The sequence below is a fragment of the Zeus faber genome, assembly GCF_960531495.2.
Source record: "Zeus faber genome assembly, chromosome: 3".
NCBI classification, from domain to species: domain Eukaryota; kingdom Metazoa; phylum Chordata; class Actinopteri; order Zeiformes; family Zeidae; genus Zeus; species Zeus faber.
The window spans coordinates 8,192,198-8,210,223 of NC_137190.1; the positions used below are offsets into that span (position 1 = coordinate 8,192,198).

General features: G+C 43.1%; 1 protein-coding gene across 1 annotated transcript; it reads left to right on the forward strand.

Moving 5' to 3' along the window:
* Positions 1 to 573: 573 nt before the first annotated feature.
* tars3 (threonyl-tRNA synthetase 3) lies at positions 574 to 18,012 on the forward strand (the record flags this gene model as incomplete). Its single annotated transcript, XM_079997005.1, has 19 exons — positions 574 to 909; positions 1,856 to 1,951; positions 2,798 to 2,985; positions 4,416 to 4,539; positions 4,859 to 4,983; positions 5,096 to 5,213; positions 5,369 to 5,433; positions 5,618 to 5,696; positions 6,804 to 6,950; positions 8,029 to 8,127; positions 10,461 to 10,627; positions 11,475 to 11,637; positions 11,991 to 12,128; positions 12,725 to 12,802; positions 12,899 to 12,999; positions 14,296 to 14,400; positions 15,609 to 15,681; positions 15,971 to 16,085; positions 17,405 to 18,012. The coding sequence occupies 19 exons, from the start codon at positions 574 to 576 to the stop codon at positions 17,551 to 17,553; spliced, it is 2,466 nt and encodes an 821-aa protein (XP_079853131.1). The 3' UTR covers positions 17,554 to 18,012.
* Positions 18,013 to 18,026: the final 14 nt, after the last annotated feature.

An 18,026-nucleotide genomic window follows, 5' to 3' on the forward strand; every position in this document is an offset into this window, starting at 1 on the left:
GAATGCTATTTATATGGAAGTTGTGACACAACCACTGCAATTCATGAGCACAGTGCTACACGTTTGTGACGCTTTTAGCGGTGAAGAGCATAGTGTTGCGCCTGGGATCAACTCATTGGAAAGCGTGTGCGGTGGCAGAAAACAAAGCTGGTGAAACGCTGGTTTAAAGTTTGTCAAATGACGTTGACCTTAAGAGTTTCGTGGTGTAAAGTGGGACATGCAAATTGTTTTTTATTGAAGTTACATTTCCATTCCACCACACATAGGCGGCCATTGATTATTATAATGCAAGCTTGAATGGCCATTTTACATATATTCTAATTAAAAATTGACTAGTTATAGACATTTTTACCTTTGTTTTTATGGCCATTCTGTTTGTTTTCATTTATATTCCGCTGCATTTATTTTGTGTCCGTTTATTGTGCGTTTACGACGCAATTTCTAACGTTGTGTTTTAAAAGATGCTACGTAAATAAAGCGTAGCGTACTTGCACCTACAATCCACAGGGGGGCGCTAGATCCCCGGACGGATCCCACATACGGCCGCCGACGAACGACCCCCGTCGTTTAAAGATGGCGGAGTGCCTGGCGGCACGCTTGTCCGTCCAGGAGCAGCAGATCCAGCTCCTCACCGAGGAAATCACACGCCTCCGCGATGGGCTCAACGGGGGCGCGAACGCCACGTCCGCCGCCGCCGTTTCCCCGGAGCTGGAGAGCCTGAGGGCCGAGAACGAGAAGCTGCAGTACCGGCTGCTGCACCTCCGGAGGGGGCTGCGGGCGGAGCGGGAGCGGGAGCGGGAGGCTCGGAGCACCGGGAGCACCGGGAGCCAGGGGCCGCATGGAGCCCCTGACGCCCCCAGGGCCGATAAAAACAACCAACGTCAGCCAAACAACCGGCCAAACAATCAGGTGGTTCCCCAAAGAACCCTATTCAGCTCTGTGGAAATGTGTGTGTTATAGGGATGGTTACCGGTGTTATGGCGGGCCTGGGTCGACCTGTGGCCGATGACACCACCTTCCATAAATAGACCTGTGTCCACCCGCACTGTCCCTTTCTGTTTGATTGCTCATGTCAGTGGTATTTAAATAAAAGTCAGATATGTATTTACTCTAGCTGGCAGCTTATTAGAAACAGCCCCTCCGCGTTGTGCATGTGCTCCTTTTTGTGCCGTCTCCGCTGTTTGGTGGCGGGGTCCACCATTGGGCTCCGGTCGCCGTTTCTGGGGAATCACTTCCATTCAGCCGCACAGAGAAACGGCTAAAACGAGAAGGGGAGGAAAAAGAAGGGTGGAGGTCTCACACAAGGTGGTTGTAAGATTTTCTGTGGCAGTTGTTATTTTTTTTTTCTTCCGCCTAGCGAGACCCCCAAGCCTCTTCTTTTAACTCAGAAATGTCGACCTCCATTCACAGTCAATGGGAGTGACCCCCCCAAATATACTGATATGGGTGAACGGTCGCTAAAAAGAACAGCGCCTTTTGGATGGAAAAACATCCCCACCGCCTAAAGTGACCTAAAGAGAGGGAGGGAAAACAAACAACTGCTCATCAGTGAGCCCCATCCGACACAGACAATCTCATGGATTACCACTTTAAACGTTGGTTTGCAGATGGACCTTATGTTCAGGCGGGTGGTTCTGTGACGCCGGAACTCAGCGGTGCCCAGGACTGTACGTGAAAGTCGGTGCCCAGTTGTAAACCTCCGTGGCCGTGACTTTGGTGCCAGTTCATTGCGATTTTGTGATCGCGCCGCCGGTGGCGCTGTCCTCCTCCTGACGTCGGCGCGAAGGTTTTGACGTCAGGTCCAGGGTATTGCCGTTTATGAGCAATGTTGACGTCTGCCTTCTGCCCGTTGAAGGTTTCATCCGCGGATACGAAGCCCAGTGAGAAGAAGGAGAAGAACAACAAGAAGGAGAAGCAGGAAAAGGAGCGGGGAGACGGCGGTTTGAAAGAGGTAATCAGCCAGGAGCTCCTCTGGTTGGCACCCTGGATGTAATCCTTAAGGCGTCTCCTACACATTTGCAACACATATCCATGGAGTACTGAAATAAAGTGTATACTGTGTGTATCCTGCTCGTTTCCCCTATTATCCTTCAATTTACTTTTTCAACTATTTAGCGTCCCCATTATTACTCATTGTGTAACCCTCATTAATAAGAATTGTGAAATGAGTGTAAGTGTAATATGTACTCTGGGCCAGAAAATCTGAAGTTACTAGGGTCGACTTCGGAGCCTGGATGTATTAAACCATACGCCAGAATCAACACTGACACAATATCTCCCTTTGCAAAAAAACAAAACAACACCTTTCCTTTTAATAACACGATGTCAACGAAAAAGTAGGGAAAAAAAAAACATTTGTAGAGAAAACACAACTATTACCCGGGATAGTAAAAAAAGAAAAGCAAAATGTCACACGTCACCCAGAACTAGAATGGTTCTGCTTGATCCACTGTGGAAGTGGCAATTGCTTGTCCTACCGCACTGTATCTTTTTAGCTTACATTTTTATTATGGTTTTAAGTTTTTATTTATCAAATTATTTTTCCTCAAAATGCATCAATCACCTAATTATCTTTACCCAATATGCATAAATCACCCATCTTCATTTCCGAGTTATTTTTATACTGGCAGGTTATTTCCTGTACTTCTTCATAGGTTATTTAACCTGGGTTACACGTGCCTCTAACGAACCACTGGAAATCGGGAATCATTCTCCTAACATTCCCATTCACATCCTCCCACGTTGAACGTTCATGCGTTAAACACTGGGTTTTTCTTTTTCTATTCTACCGTTTTAGCTGCAGTCCGGGCCTGCGTTCATCTCAGAGCGACTGAGTCTCTACGAGGAGCTGAAGAAGGAGAGCGATGCCCTGCTCGCCCAGAGAGCTGTGGACGGCCTGCCCATCACCGTGCAGCTGCCAGATGGGCGTAAAGTGGAGGGCAAGGCCTGGGTCACCACCCCATACCAGCTGGCCTGCGGCGTCAGGTTAGATTCTCTGCGCTGTTAAGCTGCCCCTTATCAGTGCCCCGCGGCACGGAGGAAGCTGAGAACATTAGGAAAGCTGTTTTAAGGTAGAGGCATATTGATGCTGGATCTGATATCTGTCCCCTACTATACGCATATCAGTGTGTTAAAGGGGACCCGTTATACTCCTTTTCAACAGGTAAATATAGATCTCTGAGGTCCCCAAAACATGGCTTTGAAGTTATTTCCGCCCTCTTTCTGACTTGTGACAGTTGAATTGAGTCAAATAAAATTTAAATAGCCCTTAAACAATGTAATTTTAACTATGGTAGTGACAAAATCAAATAGATCTGCATTGCCTGCAGTTATTAGGCCAAAATGCGCTTTTCTGGGACAGTCACTGTTCAGGTTGTCCCTATTAAATAAATAAATAAACAAATAAATGAAAATATAGATGTCTGTGGATTGGTTCCATTGATATTTTATCTCCATGGGCCCCATGACTTTGTTGGATTAATGAAAAATACGGAAAAAAAAAAAGTATTCCACAAAAGCTCATTACCATGTTGAGTCAAATCCACTCAAGTGTGCGATTAAGTAATGCGCTTGAGATCCAGCGATCCGTCGGAAAAAAAGAAGCAGTGACATAGTAATTGCAAGGCACAGAAATAACACAAACGATGCTGAGGCTAGGTTCTGATTCAGTGGTTAAGGGGAAAGTTAAGTTATCTTCCGATTCACAGCTTCTCATTCAACTTAACGCTGAAGTGAGCAGCTGATATTCAGCACCTGTTTTCATGGTGCATTCAAATTCCTCTGAATTTTTTTTATTTTTTAGGTCTAGGTCAATCTAGATCTGTACTTATAGTAGTCAAACTGCTATAAGTAAAGGGTCCCAAATCTGAACCCAAATCTTGTTGAATCACATGTTATATATTTTCTGTAATAGGCAGCTCACAAAAAAATGACTGGGTTGTCTTATTTCGCTGTTTATTTGTTCGTAGGCCCATCAGAGTGCAATTGTGAAATTGTTTTTATAAACTGCAAAAAAACTGAAGTTTTTCCATAAACCTCAATACAACCCACCATTGAAATTGTACGGCTAGCTTCAAGTAATGACTCTTAAATTAGTCCTTAATGGTTTAAATACTTAATGGATCGTCTTTATAAGAGCAAGAAAAAATTACTGCAATAGCTCTGATATTTAGTCCTTCAAATAATAAATATTTCGGCATTTGGATTGACACCATTACAATTGAAAGTCTTACCCACGATGTGTTTCCTGAGGAGCTCAATGCACTCTGTATGGAAAAATAAGCCTCCACCCTTTGTAAATAAAATATAGATAACTAACCATGGCCTTTGCTTTGAGTGACCATTTGTGGAGACTATCTGGTAGCCAGTCCAGTGGTTGTTGTATTGGTAATGCTGTCTTGTGCTTGGTGTCTCAGTCAGGGGCTGGCTGACAACGCTGTGATCTCCCGGGTGAACGGGGAGCTCTGGGACCTGGACAGACCCCTGGAGAAGGACTGCTGTCTGGAGGTCCTGCGATTTGACAACGACGATGCTCAAGCTGTGAGTGTTTTGACAATTGCCTTATTAAAGATTCAAATCAGCATTTACAAAAGTAGTCCAATTAGCCAAAGTTTAAACATTTGATTTTCAATTCGCAATTTTTTTCCCCTATGACAGGGGAAAAAAAACAACAAATCACCTTTTCGTGCATGACATGATTGGAATATGTATTCAGTAGCTGTACATCCTTGCTCAGCTAAAAACCATCAGATTTTTCAGCTGACGCTCCGATCCAGGGTTTCACTCAGATTCAATCGACCCTATAGAAGTGACACGTTTTCCCTCCCATTTAACCCTAACAGCTCACCGTGTCTTTCAGGTTTACTGGCACTCCAGCGCCCACATCCTTGGGGAGGCGATGGAGCGTTTTTATGGAGGCTGCCTGTGTTACGGACCTCCCATTGAGAACGGCTTCTATTATGACATGCACCTAGAAGGACAGAAGTGAGTACGATAACACCAGAGTATATTGATGTTTTACTTGTTAATGGTGCATTTCAGACAGAGGTCCTGAATGCCGTGTCACTTTATGGAGTGCATCTTTTGTCATTTCCAGGGGTGTGTCCAGCACTGAGTTTGGGGCCCTGGAGACGCTGTGTAAGGCTGTGGTGAAGGATAAACAGCCCTTTGAGAGGCTGGAGGTCAGCAAGGAAACTCTGCTGAAGATGTTTAAGGTGAGAGCGCAGTCCCATGTGTGTATGTAAACATGTACAGACATACAGTATTGGCTAGTTATACACAAGGCACAGTAACAGCTTTTAATTTAGCCAGCAACACCAACAAAATAAATAAATATATACTGTGTATGTATATTGTGTTTCTGTTCCAGTACAACAAGTTCAAGTGCCGTATTTTGAATGAGAAAGTCACCACCCCCACTACTACGGTCTACAGGCAAGTTGCATGATTTAATTTGAGAATTAAGAATCTATTTAATAATGGGTGCTAACAACATTTAGTTTTAAGAGGTATTAGCTGTTTTCCTTTGTTTTTATATATTTTGTTTTTATTTATCTAACAATCTAACATTGTTTCCTAATGGCCTACTTGACATGTAGTTTACTAAAATCCTCTTCAGATGTGGGCCCCTAATTGACCTGTGCAGAGGCCCCCATGTGAGACACACTGGCAAGATCAAAGCTCTGAAAATCTACAAGGTCTGTAGAGCGGCATCCAGCGTCCAGTAGAATACCAGTACAGCATAATTCATGCACTTGTTATTTTTATCAAGCTTAGCATCATCTCTTGAAAGCATCAAACAATGTTTCACTGCACACTTAACATACATTGGATCATCTTATTTCATGGACCAAGGACTTTAAATGAGCACTTACATTTTTGTAATGTTAATAGCAACTCATTGAATTTACAAAAGGTGAATGCCATGAATGTCCATTGGTAGTTTGTGTTTCCTTACTGGCCATGTCAGCACTTGAGAAATCAACAGGCCCCAAAGTGGAAATGAGAAATTGGTTATTTTTGACAATTCCTGTGGAGATTTTCATTGTAACAGATTGCCTTTTTTTTGTAAATAATGAGTTTGTGATATTATGCTGGGAACGCTTTATCCACTACAGCAACTCCAGTCAGAGAGCAGATGCAGACACAGGGAATGTTTGTTGTTTTTATATATAAAGTTGAATGATTCAATGAATGAATGGTTTCTTTAAGACAGAATAAAGTTATACAAATAATTACTAAAGTGCTATATAAACTTAAATGGCTAATTGAATAGCTTAACTAATATCCCCCATACACACACATGTAAACACAGTCCAACAGCTAACACAGCAGCGCGGCAGCTCAGAAAACACACCCAAGTCACGGCCACTATAAAAATATATGTTAAAAATCAATCACTTACTTTCTTCACGAATGTAATCTAAATACGTGAGGGGATATGCAGCCGCGGCTTAACCAGTTTTAAAGTAATCCCCGCACGCACCTAACCAATTCTACGACCCCATGACGCAACCTGGGCTGTCCAAAGTGCCTGACTGGAGAAACAATATCTCACCCAATATAACACAAGTAACGGGGAATTTACAACAATCTTCTTTAAAAAAAAAAAAATAATAATAACAATAAATTAAATGTAGAATCAGTCTTTTTTCAGGATCATTATTGTGTGATTTAAAAGTTTATTTATAATTTCATGAAATACTCTCATTTCTATATTGTTATTGTAACTTATGAAAAGCAATTTTCATTTTGAGATCTATGAAAAAGGCAACTGCAGTCGAGTAATTAATTTTTCCTGACAGAATTCTTCGACCTACTGGGAGGGGCGCTCCGATATGGAGACCCTGCAGAGGATCTACGGCATCTCCTTCCCCGACTCCAAGATGCTGAAGGAGTGGGAGCGCTTCCAGGAGGAGGCCAAGAACAGGGACCATCGCAAGATCGGCAAAGTAAGCCGTTGCTGCCGTTCCCTGTGATCTCCGAGCTCAGCTTAGTCATAAATGATTTGTACCGTTATCTTTTGATGCGATGGCTACAGTGCATCCAGAGCTAACTGATTTAAAAGTAAGAGAGGCATCCTTTGTACACTGAAAATGGAAGGGTTTTTCTTGTTTGTTTGTTTTTTTCCCCCCCTTACAAAGTGGCATGCATTGGAGCTTTAAACCAGTTGGGGGTGTTGTTCTTCTATTTTTGACCACATATGTAACTGTGAGTCATCTGAGCGCCCCAGTTGGTTTCCCATGACACTGCTGTCACTGTGGGGGGCCTAGACAGCAGTCGCCCCCCCTCTCTCCCCCGTCCAAACTCTTATTAGCATTCCGACCTCCATATTTAACCTAAGACTCAAGCTTTTATTTTCATCACTGTGAAAGCCAATGGGGGTGGGGTGGGAAAAGCACCATGTTGATTTAAAGACTACTCTGCATCAATGAAAACGACTGTTTCCATTTATAGGGGATAAACAGAGTTGGGTATAGAAATGGAGGCTTGAAGGACAATACAGTCAACTTGGGTTTTTAAGAGATATAATTATAAGGTAGGTTTTCTAACTATATCAGTCGAATATTCCAAAACCCAAAAATATTCAAGGCGGAAAAATGTGAGTTATCATCAGAATAATGGTCAGGGATGATGCAAAATGTAATGTAATATAATGTATGACTAGTAAACAGTCTAAAATTTGAGATTTGTATGGTCCTTAACTGTCCAAATGAAAGTGAACAGGTGAATCATTTTTTTAGACGGCAAAAGTAATGAGAGAAAGACAGTTTGACATGCTGGAGGTCTTAGTCGGGAAGCATGATTTGGCCTCAATCACACCACCAGGACACCGCACACACTGATTTTTTCTTTCCCCCTCCTGCCTCACTCCATCAAGCCTTCTGCTTTTGCCACATGGGAGCTTATTGGATAATGTGTGAAGACGGAATGTGTCCTCGCCGCGCACCGACCCACTCTGGCCTGTTGTAACCGTGGTGAGCGAGAGTCTGTGAAGTCATTAAAAACGTCTCCGCTGTCACTCCACAGGACCAGGAGCTGTTCTTCTTCCATGAGCTCAGCCCTGGCAGCTGCTTCTTCCTCCCCCGCGGTGCCTACATCTACAACACCCTCACCGAGTTCATCAGGGTGAGCGTGCGGAGCCGCAACTCCCTCTGACCAAATCTCGTTCTGTCTGAAGGAAGATGCTGGTTCCTGTGTTGAAAACAGCGGGCGAATGGTGTTCCCGGGATCGAAAGCCAAAAACGTATTTCATTTACACCACCCACTCCGACCAGTACAGCATTACTGAGTGAGCCTCATGGGCTCCATCCGGCTTTATGGGTGTATGAAACGCCAGCAGGAATGAAAGTCTCTATTACCACAGGGGCAGCACACGCTACAGGGTAGGGATGGCTTGATGCTACTTTTTCAAGTCCGACACAGCAACCTTGAGTATCTACCATTACCAATCTGATACCGCTCTTTTTCCCTCTCTTAAACAACTAAGATGTGAATAATACATTTGACTGGATGCACTTTGTTTAACTTAGTCATCTAAAAACCATCCTGCTCAAACTGTGAAACAAATATTCTAATCCCCTGAAGAAAGAAATACTTAACCCAGAACGTAACTCAAGCTGCTTTCACACATGAAGTCCAGACAATGTCCGGATAATCAGGTCCGGACATTGTCCGGAGTTGTCCTTTCACACATGTAACACAACACAACACAACACAACCACATCTGCCTGTGTCAGATGCGTTTACACAACCTGGAAATACTCTGTTTGGTTTAGACGAGGGGCGGAGCCTGGGTAGAGCGTGCAGGAGGCAGGACGTGACGCAATGATGCTACGGCGTTTTAGCACATCCAAGATTGCGGACTTGCACTGCATGTGTGAAAGCAGCTTCAGTTATGCAGGGTCAAAGTACCTCGGATGTAACATGCAAACATTACTTAAAACATTGACTTTTCATGTCGTGGTTTTTGTCTTTTTATATTTTTTAAATTCTTTCTTTTTCTATGTTTTTCTATGTTCTTTCCTTTTTATCTATTTTATGTAAGGCACTTTGAACTCTCTCTCTCTCTCTCTCTTTCTCTCGGGGCATGGGTACGTGTATCTACAGATTGTGACTTTCAAATTTTTTTCCATCTTTCTTTCTGTTTTGAATGTATTTTGGTGACGGGTATTGTTTTTTATTAGCTGTAGTGTGTAGATACAACAGGTGGGGGGGTGTGGGTCCGCAGCGATGACGGACTTCACCAGGTTGACATGGAAGCACGGCGTCTCACATCTCCACTGCTTTCCCCCCGTTCAGTGGAGGACTTTGCGCTGGCCGTGGCGCATCTCTCTTTACTGCATGTTCCTCAAAGTTTCGTTAAGCTTTCACGTGATAATTTAGGCTAATTGATCGTATTATACTTCGATCCAGTGATTTTGGCCAGTACAGGGCCGATACTGAGACTTGGATCGGTGCATCCCTACTACAAAGTGTGGCCCTCGTCTAAAGTTACACGTCCACTGGGAGCCACTTACAGTGTTGGCTACTTTCCCTACATCTAAAGGAAATAATGTGTAGTTGTTGTTTCTGTAGGAACTTGCAGCTGGACTGATAGATGTGGGGTTTTTTGGGGGGGTTTTTTTATATACTAATTAATTCGATTTATTAATTTAATATATATTTCATATATTTTTTAAAACATAGTTTTAAAAATGAAAAATAAAATATTAAACCTCTCTCAAACAATACCATGGTTGATTTTTTTTTTTTTTTTTTTATATCTGTGGAGTGAAGGAAGACAAATAATCAAGGCTAAGTGTGTCCCTGCCAGAACCAATATCTTTTATAATAACATTGCTGAAATGATTCTGGTGATTGTCACTTAAGCGGCAGGTTCAGGGTGGACGTGTTCAATATTTCAAAACAAAGCAATCAAAATGTCCGCTAACTTTTTTTTTTTCTTTTTGAAAAGCTGGTTCCAGCCCAATTATTTTCTCATAGGGTCCCTGATTTTCAGTCCTGAGTAGCTCAATTGTTTGAACGATGGGGGTGTTATTCATGCTGCCAGGTTTAATGGTACACTTTTCTGCTCTGCCTCCACATGTTCGTGCATAATTAAAGGCTCTGCTCCAAATGGAACATGGAGGATAATGGCGTTACTCCACCAATACCAGCAAAACCTGAATTGCATAGACGGAGATATGCTTGTCCATCAAACTGCAAAAAATAAAAACTTTATTTCTGCAGGTTATTGCAACTATTCCAGAGCTTCCTTATAGTTAGACACAATCTATATTTGTAATATGCAAAGGCAACCAAGCCAGCTAAATAATCATTGCCATAGGACATTATTCACCTCAGTTCAATAGACAAAAAAAACATGTTGTCCAAATGATGTCTATTGGACACAGAGCATTGAAAAAAAAAACTTAAACCATTCTCTTGTTTTCAAATCCTCCCTCTGTACTGTCCTACAGGAGGAGTACTGGAGAAGAGGTTTCCAGGAAGTAGCCTCCCCCAACATCTACAACAGCAAGCTGTGGGAGACGTCAGGACACTGGCAGCACTACAGCGACAACATGTTCTCCTTCCCCGTGGAGGACGACATCTTTGCACTCAAACCTATGAACTGCCCCGGGCACTGGTAATTAACACAAAGACAACTGTAAAATACTAGAATAAAATGGGTATTAAATACCTGTGTTTCTATTCTCCAAACCAGAGAAGCCATTTAGTGTGTGAGAGAAGTATTCGGAGCGTTCTTGTACCTGGCGAAATACCACATGTGAAAATGAGTGCTCAAGCGATTCTGCCTGCCTCCATGAAATAATGTCACACATTAGACAGTCGGCTGGCCTACGTCGCGTAATAGGAGCCTCCAAGATCACCTCGACGTTTAGGGCCAACTGCGACGGAGACCCCTGTGCTGAGCAACGGAAAATGGGGGAAACAATGGAACATTAGACAAAGGTTCTAGATCCAGTTGAACGCTTTACTGATGAAGAGTCTGAAGACTGCGGTGTACGGTCCATTCTACCATTTATTATTTGTGAGAGAGATCTCCACATTCTTCCCTCAACCTTAGAAATGACATAGTGTTGTTGTATCAGTCCTTAGCCCGGAGACATTATGAAAGCCTGCCGTATAAACTCAGTGATGCAATATTTGGAAAAAGAAAGCAACAAAAGAAGATATAAATAAGGAATTTCTTCATCCTGTTGGGTGTGCAGGGTTTCAGTGTGAAAATTACACTTGAATTCCCAACATGGTGAATGACACATTAGGTTAACTTAGCGGTTTTATGCCCTGTATGATTTTGCAGATTAGGTCCCACGACACTAAAATGAATTGTATTATTATAAAACCCAGTTATATTTATAAAAGAAAAAAAAAGTTTTATGAAATAAATATATGTAAAACTGCCTTATTTTAAAGCATGGATTAGAGGGCTTGAGCCCACTTATGTCATTGTATTCTCTTTCTTCTGTCAGTCTGATGTTCAGCCACAGGCCGAGGTCCTGGAGGGAGCTGCCTCTGAGGCTGGCTGATTTCGGGGTCCTGCACAGGAACGAGCTGTCCGGGACGCTCACGGGCCTGACCAGAGTGCGGCGTTTCCAGCAGGACGATGCCCACATCTTCTGCACCATGGAACAGGTGATGACCTCATCTATCGCTATTTTCCAGGGTCGCTATGAAGGTGTGAGAGTGATGTCAAACATTTGGAGAGTTGCTAAGCCTTCTTCAAAGGGTGCAAAGCCAGGACACGTTATAAAACGAATATAACGGGCCTGTAGTGGATCATGTAGTGGAAAAAAGGGTGGAATGTGTCAAGGAAAGCCCTTGCAATTGAAAAATGGGCGAAGTGAGATTCTTTCAAGTCTCTTTTACACCATAAATAAATCGTGTGTATATAGGCTTAAGATAGACAAGCTGGGGGGGGGGGGGGCATTTTATTATGTCTTATCTGTGTGAATAAACTTTGTGAATGCTTCTGAATCATCTTGCAGATTGAGTCTGAGATGAAGGGCTGTCTGGATTTCCTCCGCTGCGTCTACGATGTGTTTGGGTTCTCCTTCCAGCTTCACCTCTCCACCCGCCCCGAGAAGTACCTGGGCGACATCGCGGTGTGGAACCAGGCAGAGAAGGTAAATTTTGGCCGAAGAACGATCACGAAGTGACCGCCGGCAATTATTACATTTTTTTGTCCTTTAGCTTTTTGCCTGTTCTACCGTGTGCTCAGTGGATTGGTGGAATTGTTACATTTTTTTTAGTATATATATTTTTTCTTGTTTATTTTTTAAATCTAATTGTATTTTTTTTCTTCTTTGGGTGAAATTGTTTTAACGGTCTGCCCCAATGGTCAAACACACTAGAAAGCCTTGTTGTGGTACAGGTGTATGTTCTAGGCCAAACAAAAATATGATAGAAGACAGAAAAAAAAACAAAACATGAAAATATTGTGAAATTACAGCATGTTTATTTGCTTCGTGTATGAGTTATGATTTTATATCAGAGAATTATTCTTTTTTTTGTCTCTTTACAGAAATAAAAACTATTATAAATAATATAAATAAATATTTAGATGTTGTTGATGTACAATTTTTGAAATTATATTTTTTCAAGGTCTCAAATTTAAATTGCAACAAGGAAATGACTCTTGACTAATGACTATTGATGAGCAGGCCATCATACACTAGATTACATTTCATTTCAATGATCACATTTCCCTCCTTTCTGGCAGCAATTAGAGAACAGCCTGAATGAGTTTGGGGAGCCATGGAAACTCAACCCAGGAGACGGCGCTTTCTACGGACCCAAGGTTCGTCCGGTTTTTGACGTTTCCTGCAAAAGCCGAAGATCGTCTCAATTCTCTGTAGTCCCGGGAAATGACTCAGCGCCGTCTGTGATATTTTAGATTGACATCAAGATCAAAGATGCGATTGGACGCTATCACCAGTGTGCGACCGTTCAGCTGGACTTCCAGCTGCCGATCCGTTTCAACCTGACCTTCGTGGGGTGAGTCACCTGGTGAAAGCACTGACGCGGCTCTGAGGCCTGTGTTCCTTATTGAACCCGGGATTACATAGTAATCCCTCTCATGAATCTCTGCATGCATGCCGCGCAGGACACAGGGACGCATTTGGAAACATGTTGTGCTGGAGTCGAGGATACGTGTGGATACATCGCGATTTAAAAAATAAATAAATATATATATATATATATAGATATATATATAAATAAACAAAACCCTGTACGGCATCAAATATATAGTTTAGTTGATGTCATGTGCCACAGGGTGATTTATAGCTTTGGGTCAGGTCAGCCAGGAAATGCGCTTGGGAAGGTATTAGAACAATGTTCCCCGCATCAAATGGACGAACATGAGACGTACGCACTTGTGAACATAGAAAATCATATTTAATTCCTCTGATCAATGCAGTGTCATCTACAGCACAATAAGATAAAGAAAAGAAAGCTTGTACAAAGAGAATACTACAGTTTTAGTTTTTTTTTGTAACAGATAGATTTGTTTTTGTTGTTGTTTTTTTTCACCGAGCTTCAAACACTTTAGCCTTTTAAATGCAACCCTTAAGATCCCCTCAGAAAACATGAAACATTGTGAAAAATGTTCAGTGATAACCCCACAGTTTCTGTTTTAAATATAATAAATATCTCATGCAAAGCTTGTTTTAGGAATAGCCTCAGGATAACTCCACTACGAGACTCCCACACACTACAGCACTTTTCTGCTTTTGTGATGCGCTGGCGGTGATTGAAGAGAATGTGCCGGATAAGCTCCGATGATTCATTTTAGAACAATATATTTCACTGTACCGAACCCTTTTTCTAAAATAAATATTGTCAATGGTTCTCCGAGGACTAAATCATTTTTGCTTTTGGGCCCACCTGACCCAATGAAAGGGTCGGTGCTGTTTTAACACCCTCGCTTGTGCGACACTCGCAAACATCTTTTTCCTGCCTAACACTGTTTTAATGAGGCATTGAGTTGCAACAAAACAAACCCTAACCCTTTCAGGGGAGGAGGGCTGCGGCTCAGGAGGTGGAGTGTGTGCGTGCGTGCGTGCGTGCGTGCGTGCGTGCGTGCGTGCGTGCGTGCGTGCGTGCGTGCGTGCGTGCGTGCGTGCGTGCGTGCGTGCGCGTGCAGACACACTTGGGGTCCCCTTGACTAGAAAGGGCAGTGTATTAAGTGCAGTCAATTTACCATTTTAAGGATGTTCACTCGTTTGCGCACAGCATTGATATTGAAAACTGTGCTCACTGGCCTTTTTTGTTGTTTTTTTTTTTCTACAGGAAGGATGGTGATGACAGAGCCAGACCAGTCATCATCCATCGTGCCATCTTGGGTTCAGTTGAGAGGATGATTGCCATTCTGACTGAAAACTATGCAGGAAAATGGTAAAGTGTTTTCAGCTTGCTACTCGACAGTTTGTAAAAGTTATTTAGTTTGTGATTAGTAGTGTCGGGCAAATTAGTGGTAATCATATTGTCATGAAATTGAAATATTTTCAAATTGTAGACAATATGTCTAGATTCAAGATTATTAGAAGATGGGACTTAACGATTCTTGTGTGTGTGTGTGTGTGTGTGTGCGTGTGTTTTGTCCTGTATGTCACTGCTGCTGCAACTCTGAAATTTCCCTTTGGGGATTAATAAAGCATCTTTATTATTAGGTCTGTTAGTTAGAAGAAAAAAAATGGTCCAGAAAATAGTTTTTTTGATCTGATACTATCCTCCATTTTAGTTCAGTGTCATGAAATACTGCACTGTTATCTAATAATGATTGTTGTGTTGTGTATCTCAGCAGATTGGCTCAGATTACTTTTAATATGTAGTCAGTTGTGTAATCTAATCAGAATGCTTTGTTTGCTTACGTCCAGCAATTCTCAGTTTCACAGTTTACACTTAATCAAGACAAAAGTAAGCCAAGAGAGATTTTTAATTTGAATCTAAAAAGTTACATTTTTTAAATTGCAACAAACACATCTGCAGTGTATGTTATTGTTATTCCACACACGTCTCAGTGTTTCTAAAAGCTGAGAACATCCGTAGGTTTTCCATGACGGTGACATTATGCACGTGTTCCAGATGAGTTTTCCATGTTCTCGCATACCCAGTATCCTCTCAACGAGAAAGCGGTCTATGAAATAGTTAAAAGTTAAAAATATCTCGACAAAACCTTCGACAACGGAAGCCATCTTCGTGCAGAGCTGCCCACCCCCCACTGTTAGGGAGAGGGTCTTCCAGGGTTTCCTGAGATAGCCGTCGCACTCGGTGTCATTGCCCCTGCTGTTGATTTAACACGACGGGACGGATATTCTAAACAAACAAATACCTACTGTGTTCAGCCTCAAACGGTCAGTTGGTCCTATTAAAATAGTGTTTTTTTTGTCAAACCCTATCAATTTCTTTCCTTATCTCACTTAGGAATTCAAATTATTGCAATTACATTTTTTTGTTTTAGATTTTTTTCCATCGGGCAATATGCCCGATGTTTTTTGTGTGAAGAGGAGGCAATGACACGACTCCACAAACCATGGAGTGCCAGGCTTTATTCCAGAACAAAACCTTCCTAAACCGTCCTCTGTGCTGACCCTCCCTCCCAGGCCTCTGTGGATCTCTCCACATCAGGTGATGATTGTGCCCGTCAACCCCTCCTGCGAGGAATACGCCAGGAAGGTAAGTTATTATGTGCATCGAAAAGGATGCACATTAATAAAGTGTATGGTTGTTAATTATTTCTTTCCTTGTAGACTGTTGTGTGTAGCACAATGCTGCTGAGCTGTCGTTTCCATGTGATATTTATTGCGTGTTGAACCTGTAACGCCTCAACATGTTGGATGTATTGATTCTGATTATTTCAAATGTAAAGTAATTTAAAACAGGTTATTTCAACTGAGTGCCATTTCCCTTTCAGTTGTCATTGCACACTCTGTGGTAATGTGTGTTCATGAATGATGTATTTCAGGTTTGTAAGCAGTTTGTTGAAGCTGGCTTCATGGCCGATGCTGACTTGGACTCCAGCTGCCTTCTCAATAAGAAAATCCGCAATGCCCAGTTGGCCCAGTATAACTTCATACTGGGTAAGGGTTATTACCACACATCATGAGCACTGAAAATGCTAAAATGTCAGATTTCTTTTGTTTCCTTCTTGTCAGTAACTAACAGAGGTGAAAAAGAGTTAGTATTACTTTTAAACTAATACTTTTAAAACAACTAATGTTTTGCATCCAGTAATGGCAGCATCATGAGTATCAAGCCGATATACACGGATCAGCCACAACATTGAAACCAGTCACAGGTGAAGTGAATAACATTGATCATCTTGTTCCAGTGGCACCTGTCAAGAGGTGGGATATATTAGGCAGCAAGTGAACAGTCAGTTCTTGAAGTTGATGTGTTGGAAGCAGGAAAAATGGGCAAGCGTAAGGATCTGAGAGACTTTGACAAGGAGCACATTGTGATGCTAGATGACTGGGTCAGAGCATCTCCAAGACGACAGCTCTTGTGGGGTGTTCCCGGTATGCAGTGGTTAGTACCAACCAAAAGTGGTCGAAGGAAGGACAACCGGTGAACCGGTGAACCGGCGACAGGGTCATGGGCGCCCAAGGCTCATTGATGCACGTGGGGAGTGAAGTCCAGCCCGTCTGGTTCGATCCCACAGAAGAGCTTCTGCAGCACAAATTGGTGAAAAAGTTAATGCTGCTGTGATAGAAAGGTGTCAGAACACACAGTGCATCACAGCTTGCTGCGTATGGGAGTGATCAGTGTCCATGCTGACCCCTGTCCACCACCTGAAGCGCCTACAATGGACACGTGAGCATCAGACCTGGACCATGGAGCAATGGAAGAAGGTGGCCTGGTCTGATGAATCACGTTTTCTTCTACATCATGTGGATGGTCGGGGTAAGGGGCAGATTCGATGGAGCATCTGTGGGATGGGCTGGAACAACAAACCCGATCAATGGGGGCCCCACACTGCAACTTCCAGGACTTAAAGGATCTGCTGCTAACGTCTTGGTGCCAGATACCAGAGGACACCTTCAGAGGTCTTGTGGAGTCCATGCCCCCACAGGTCAGAGCTGTTTTTGAGACAAGAAGGGGAGATACACAATATTAGAGATTATTAGTGATGGAATTAATCTTGAGGCTGATCGGTGAGTACTGACTGTAAAGGGTGGGTACGTAGTCCTTAATATTCCAACACTTGAAAACAAACCAACTTTCTGAACTGGTTGAATGGAGCGGACACTCTGCCTGAGAGGCCTGATAATTCCTCTCGGTTCCTACAACAATTGACGGCTGGCATGAAAAGGGTTTGGGGGGGTGGGATGTGTTAGGGTAGCTGTTGTCGCTGTGACTTGGCCGTGTCCAACTGTCGTGTCTCTTTGTGTCTTGGCAGTGGTCGGCGAGAAGGAGAGGATGACTAACAGCGTCAATGTGCGCACGAGGGACAACAAAGTCCACGGAGAGCTGTCGGTCGGCGAGGCGCTTGCCCGCCTGACCCTGCTCAGTCGCTCCCGCTGTCGCTCCGCTGAGGAGGACTTCTGAGGGGGCGGGGGTGACTCTCACTGCCCGTCATACGCTGGTGCTCGTAGACCTTGAGCCTCCCAGAAACGGAGTCGGGAGAATAGTCGGAGGAGATGGGGCGGCGCACACTGGAGATGGTGCTGGGGAAGTGTAATAAGTATCTCAAAAATGAAACGGATGAATGAACACGCTGTAAGTTGAGGAAAAAGGGTCGGGGTGTGAACCAACGCTGCGGCGCTGCAGGTCTGACCCCCCGCGGTCGCGTGGATGGGTCTGAATGGGATTTGGGTCTGGTTTGCTCTGGACAACGGGTTTTCCTCGTCTGAAGGGTGCTAAGGTAACACCAGAGTAAATGATGGGGTGGGAAAAGTCGTAATAATGGTATTGTGTAAAAGTACATCATTGTGACACTGGCATTGACTTCATTTGTTTAATTATGTCAAATGGCATAACTGAAATAAAGTAAATCTTTCTGGCAAACCCTTTTTGTGGAT